The 6949-nt window shown below is 47.9% G+C and overlaps 1 protein-coding gene across 1 annotated transcript in view; it reads right to left on the bottom strand.

Annotated features, from left to right (window-relative positions):
• Positions 1–755: 755 nt before the first annotated feature.
• The window catches only part of RIN3 (Ras and Rab interactor 3), a gene marked incomplete at its 5' end in the record, with an annotated part of 19480 nt that continues 13286 nt past the window's right edge, over positions 756–6949 (bottom strand). Inside the window, 2 exons of the mRNA XM_010162512.1 lie at positions 756–1064; positions 3941–4104. Of these exons, the coding sequence (XP_010160814.1) occupies positions 756–1064; positions 3941–4104 (473 nt within the window). The remainder of the gene's footprint in view (positions 1065–3940; positions 4105–6949) is intronic.

The raw sequence follows: 6949 nt of genomic DNA on the forward strand, positions 1-6949 counted from the left end.
GACACTATCATACAACCAATGTGATTTAAACTGCTCTACGTGTAAAACGGATGGTGAAGACTTTAAATCTTTGAGAAAATACACTGATGAAAATGCCTGTGCTACCTGATTTCAGTGACAAATAGATGGCAGAAAATGCATTCTTAGTGAACGTACAGGATCATCTTGCATGGTCTGTAATTACATGGATTTCAAAGGCAATGACACGTTGTAGACAGCAAGACAGCGATGGAGTTCTGCTGCAGGTGGCGACCCTATTCCACTGAATACATCAGACAAGACTCAGTTTATTCAAACTGCGTGAAAAGATACGGTAAGGCATAAATGCAGTCTGACCTCCAAACAGACTGAGGTGTGTGCAGACCTTTCACAGGCCTCGTGCACAGAGGTGATTAACACCTGCCATAATTTATTATGGAGTAAATGTCCACTTTTCTGCAAGATCTCTGGATTTTCTCCACTGTCAATTTACATTCTGTGACATCGGCTGGTTGCCAGTGGGAGGTTCTGAGGTTTGATACTTCAAGTTTTCCAGAGGATGAATGTTCTCCTGAATGCTCCTTTTATTTCTGCAAATGAACTCTGCTGAGAAATGCCCTGTATTCAGACAGCATCTACAGTTAGCACATCTACCCTGTATCGAAGGCCACACTCCAGAGACCTTCTGAGATCTGCAGATATCAGAGGACCTCATGAGCTAAACTATCCAGCCCTTCCAGGATGACAGCAAACACAACAAAAGAGCAGCATGGCCCTTAGGGAAAGTCTGACTCTTTGACAATTGGAACTGGTGGGGTTTTATGGTCTATTGGTTTATAAATAAAATGGAAATCTTTTTTGGTTTCACTCTTCAGCAGGGAGGCTTTGATATGGTGAGGAAGGGCATCTTTGTCCAGCTGTAGCCATTGGTCATCAACATAAACAAAGAGTCCATAGTTCTTGGGATGGGAGACTTCAAACTTTTCGGCACACTGCTGGCTCAGCTGCTCAGCCGTGGTGTCTTTCCGGGAAGCAAGTGTCCTTGACAGAGCACCAATTTCCAGAAAGGAAACAGAGATGAAATCCTGAAGAAAAACATGAGGATAGATCTTGCAGTTAACACAGTGACTTAGGGCTGAAGGAGGTAGAATTCAACCCCAAAGCTCTAGCTGCCTAGAGCTCTGGAATGGTCCCAAATATCCTCCAATGCCCTAGTTACTCTCTCATTTCTACCCTCTGATGAACAAGCTCTGAATCAGCAAATGCTTAAACTAAGAAACAGTTAACCAAATAGTTAGCCCTGTAAAGACATGTAAGTGAAAGCTTTTTTCTGATTTTGGTGAATATCCTTAGTGAGCCGTCTGCAACAGTTCCTTCTCCTACTTTTCTACAGCTCCCGAGGAAATGGGATGCAAAGTAAAAGATTAGAATAACAAACCAAAAACCAGTACTGTTGAATATCTTCATTAATGACATAGTGGGATTGAATGCACCCTCAGCAAGTCTGTAGACAATACCAAGCTGTGTGCTGTGGTTGACAAGCCTGAGAGAGAGGATGCCATCCAGAGGGACCTGGACAAGCTTGAGAAATGGGCTCATGTGAACCTCATAAGGTTCAACAAGGCCAAGTGCAAGCTCCTGCACCTGGGTAGGGAGAATCCCTGGTATCAATACAGGCAGGGAAATGAAGGGATTTACAGCAGCTCACAGAGAAAGACTTGGAGGTACTGGTGGATGAAAAGCTGGACATGAGCTGGCAACGTGCACTTGCAGCCCAGAAAGCCAACTGTATCCTGGGCTGCATCAAAAGCAGCATGGCCAGCAGGTTGAGGGAGGTGATTCTGCCCCTCTGCTCTGCTCTGATGAGACCCCACCTGCAGTACTGCATTCAGCTCTGGAGTCCTCAGCACAGGAAAGGCATGGACCTGTTGGAGTGGGTCCAGAGGAGGCCACAAACATGAGAGGAATGGAACACCTCTGCTATGAGGATAGACTGAGAGAGTTGGGATTGTTCAGCCTGGAGAAGAAAAGGCTCCAGGGAGACCTTATTGTGGCCTTTCAGTACTTAAAGGGGGCCTAAAAGAAAGATGGGGACAGACTTTTTAGCAGGGCCTGTAGCAATAGGACAAGGGGTAATGGTTTTAAAGTAAAAGAGGGGAGATTCAGACTAGATATAAGGAAGACATCTGTGAAACAGTGAAACACTGGCACAGGTTGCCCAGAGAGGTGGTAGAAGCCCCATCCCTGGAAACATTCAAGATCAGGCTGGATGGAGCTCTGAGCAACCTGCGTTAGTTGAAGGTGTCCCTGCACACTGCAGGGACTAGAAGGTTGGACTAGATGACCTTTAAAGATCCCTTCCAACCCAAACCATTCTATGATTCTATGATAACCTCAGAGATCTGGCCTGAAAAATCCCCTCTCTCATGGAAACAGGAAAGGTCTGGCAGTGCAGTGATCCTTGTAACTCCATTGTCACCCAAAATGCACCTTCAAAGCATGTCCTCCAAACTTTCTCCCACCAATAAGGAAATAGCATAAATTATACTGAGAAGGGCAATTTACTTGTAGCCTGTTTCAGGCAGTAACAACTGTTGGGTCGACCTTCCCCTTGCAAAACTCATGAGGAACAGAATCTAGAGAACCTTTGGCATAGTGAAACCTGCTCATCTAATTGGTATCTGTGAAGTTTTAAAAATATACTAACCTTTTTTTTGTGAGAAAATACTTAGGTTCCCCAGCAGAATTGAGATTTGCCAAATATTTGGACTATGACTTTCCTAACTGCATTCATGAAGTATCACTGAAGATGAGTTAAGGCAGCCAGAGGGGCGTGCAGGGGCATGCTGAACACCTCAGCAAGCTGTTTACGTCTGCCAGGATGGGCTCACATGTCTCTGATATTACCCCTCATTCAAAGGAATGGAAAATGGCCCTTACACCGCTGGAGGTGGTGAGAATCTTCTGGGGAAATGTGGCATTTGTTTGCCCAGCTATTATGCTCCATGCTAGTACTTGATATGAGCTACTGCCAGAGCAGAACTTGGGGTTGGACGGATATTTGATGTGTCTCAGCCACCATTCACATGTTCTGAGATCATCAGGGACTGTTTTGACTGCAATATGGGAAGCATATTAAACCCCATGCTTTCACAGGGCCATATGGACTATGTCTACCCCTCAGGAGACTTTCCCCTGGCTTTCCCCTTGGCGTTCACAATTTTCAGTTTTGCACTGTGGCAGCTTTACAGAACCTGAGACGTGGCTTTTGCTGCCTCCCTGTGGGTGACAATTTGATCACAGGACATGGGGCTGGCAGGGCATCCTGCCTGCCTGGTCCTGCACCTAGCCTCACCATGGCTGGAGGCACCCATCCCTCCTGGGACCATCTCCCACTGGTGCATGGGGAGGTCTTCACCGGGCCATACATAGCATGGGCTTGAATGCCAGCCAGCTGTTGTTGGGTCTGCCCTGCTGCCAGACACGAGAAGCCAGGCTCTGGAAGACTCTTGTCTGGCCCACCCTTGGGATGTCTCAGGTCCTCCTTCAGCTTTATGCCACCTCAGACCCACCCCTGGGTATCCTGCTTACATCTCCTCAGTTTAGCCCAGGACTTGCCCAGGCCCTAAGAAGTTGGAGCAGAGGGGCTCACAGCTCTCCACATGCAAAGGCTCCTAGCACACCTCCTTTGAGGATGAACAATGAAATCACTTTGCAGTCGTACTTAAAATTATATCGTTTTGAGGATACTTCAAGTCTTCAAAATGCATTTTTTAAGTAATATCTATGTCAAATGAGGTGTAGTTTTTTAAGATTTGGAAATCTTGCACTGTATATACTCTTTTTTAATAGTGATTTGGGTTAATTTTGTTTTAAAATAATCATCATATTAAAAATTAGTAAGTATGGAGAGAGGATGCTCATCTTCCAGGCTTTTCCCCTAGAAAGTAATGCCAGCTACCTGCACTGATGAGCGGGAAGCCCGGGCCTTGTTCAGTGTCCTCCGCCGCTCCCAGCGATAGATGGAGTCCTGCACCTCCATGCTCAGCTGCCGCGTGACGGTGACTTTGTCGTAGTTCTTGATGTGCTCCAGGGCCCCATAGGTAGTGGTTAAATAATAAGAGCCTGCGAAAGGAGAAGGTCTTGTATAACCATCACACCAGCACAGGCCATTCATTTCCACTTCCATCCTGTCTGCTTGTGTCCATACACTAGCAGCTGCCTAACACATGCACTGCCTGTGCCTCGCTGCAAGGAGTGCAGGGGAGTCTGAAGTTAACCCAAGAGAAATGAGACCTAATGACCACAGTGTCCTCCACCCCTTTCTGCTTCACAGCTGTGTCACTGCTCAGACTGCTGAGGTTGGAGGTGCCCTAGGAGTAAACACAGACCAAAGGCAAACTACCACCAAAACTGCTTTCACAAACAAATCCAAACCATTCTTATATCCAACCTAAATCTACCCTCTTCCTGTATAAAACAGTTGCCCCTTGTCCTGTCACTAAAGGTCTTGGTAAAAGGCCTTTCTCTATCTTTATATATTGAAAGGCCACAATAAGGTGTCCCCGGAGCCTTCTCTTCTCCAGGCTGAACAATCCCAACTCTCCTAGCCTTTCTTCATAGGAGAGGTGTTCCATCCCTCTGATCATTTTTGTGGCCTCCTCTGTACCTGCTCCAACAGGTTCATGTCTTTCCTGTGCTGAGGACTCCAGAACTGGATGCAGTACTGCAGGTGGGGTCTCACCAAAGCAGAGTAGAGGGGCAGAATCACCTCCCTCGACCTGCTGGCCATGCTTCTCTTGATGCAGCCCAGGATACAGTTGACAACATTTAGAGCCTGGGTCCCCTGTGGGCTCAGCACCATTGAAGGCTGTGTCAGATCTGTAGGTACAAGTCACCCTCTCCTTCCTCCATCTCTATCAACTAGACAGGGAGCCCAGGTGTTGGGCTGAGATTATTGCTGGACTTTTAGAGTTGTGGGATAAATCTTGGTAAAGCAGTAAAAACCTGCGGCCAGTCCTCTTCCCTCAGAAACTCCCTGGCTGCTGTGGTGTCGGCTGCAGCAGGTAATAGACAACCAGCTGCAGCAGCCAGGGAAGCAGCTGGACTATGATAAGAATGGGCTTCCTCATAGAATCACAGAATGTTGGGGACTGGAAGGGACCTTGAAAATTCATCCAGTCCAATCCCCCTGCCAGAGCAGGAACCTAAATGAGATCACACAGGAAGGTGTCCAGGTGGGTTTTTAATGTCTCCAGAGAAGGAGACTCCACAACCTCCCTGGGCAGCCTGTTCCAGTGCTCTGTCACCCTCACTGTCAAGAAGTTTCTTCTCAAGTTTAAGCAGAACCTCCTGTGTTCCAGCTTACACCCATTGCCCCTTGTCCTACCATTAGGCATCACTAACAGAGATGAAGATAACCCCTGCATATGAGGAAGCTGCTGCTTTGGTTGCGGGGAAGCCCGGACCCCGTGCCGGGTTAATTAACAGCTCGTTTCCCAGCTGCCTCCCGGGCTCAGCTCCGCTGAGGAGCGAGAGGAGAGGCTCGGGCCAGGGTCTCCTCCGAGCAGAGGGAGAACTATGCCCGCAGGGCCCAGAGGCAGCCGGGACAGGGCCGGGGCCGGGGCCGGGGCCGAGAGGCAGCGGGGACAGGGCCGGGGCCGGGGCCGCGTCCCCCGGGGCGAGGCCCCGGCCTCCGCACGCTCCCCTGACCCCGCCAGGAACGCGGGGCGAAGGGAACCTGCCCGTCAGCTGGGCGGGGCTCCCTGTTTTTAGTACATTTCGTAATAAGCGCAGGTGCCTCTAGGTGGCACTTCCACATCACTCAAACCGCGCACCGCCCGCCTGGGGTTCCGTAGCCCCTCCTCGGGCTCTGATGAGCTCCGCGGTCACTGCGGCTGGTTGCCTCGGTGGCTAAGACAGCATTTTATTTAAGAGCAGTATTTTTAGAGCACTATTAAAGTTTGGTGTAGCAGAGCAGAGACCAAGACATTGCCATTTGACTTTCCATACTCAGGCAGCTCCGATGAGGAATGTCCCATAGCTGTGCAGGTCTGCATACCCCCAAAACTCACAAGTTTTCTTTACTGTCTCCCACCAAGTGCTGCTGAGAACAGGCTAACAAGCCTGCAAGTGCCACTTCTCCCCTTTTAAATACAGTTACTACCCTCCCTCATCTGTCATTCAGTATTCCTCCTGCTCTGGCAGACTTGGGGGACTCACAACCTGGTGTATCCCTTCCCTCAGAATCCAGGGAGGAAGGTTTCCCAGTACCCCACGACAGGAATTCAGTACATCTTCTTTAAGAAATTATTCTTACACTTTCCAGTATCTTCATTTCCACACAGTCATTCCCCATCACCTGTCCTTGCCTTTGCCCTAGTAGTCAACATCACCATTGTTATAAAATTAATGCAAAGTAAATTTTTAATTTGGAGGCCAGATTTAAATGATTTTGTGTATTGATTTGATGTAATTTCACATTTTCTCACCTCTGCTTTCCTTTTTTTCTTTTTATGTCTGAGCCTGAATCATCTTGCCATTTAACTTTGAAAAGCCTAACTCAAGTTTACTTTTGCCAGTTCCCGTTTTTGCCCTGTGCTTTGCAACCTCAGAGCTGTCTTCACTGAGATGTTCTATTTTTTTCCATTCCCTGTATCCACAGTTACTCCTAGTCTCCTTTCTGATGTAGTTATTTAGCCAGGTTGATCTGGAACTCCCTCACAAAGTTTTTCCCCTTTAATTGGAGTACACATTTCAGTCAGTCTTTGCATCTTTGACTTAAGAGAACTTCCAGCCAGCTTTGCCTTTGATAGCCTGAGCTCCCCAACCCAGCTGACTTGAGTAACCAGCCTGGTCATGTGCCCCTTTGAAATGAAGAACCTGTGGACAGCATAGTCACCGAAACCAGCTTAGTGATGTCAGCAAAATGCTGTGCTTAGGCTAACATTTTTATTGCTAACAATTCTTT

Source organism: Antrostomus carolinensis, unplaced genomic scaffold (assembly GCF_000700745.2).
Source record: "Antrostomus carolinensis isolate BGI_N321 unplaced genomic scaffold, ASM70074v2 scaffold2022, whole genome shotgun sequence".
Classification (NCBI taxonomy): domain Eukaryota; kingdom Metazoa; phylum Chordata; class Aves; order Caprimulgiformes; family Caprimulgidae; genus Antrostomus; species Antrostomus carolinensis.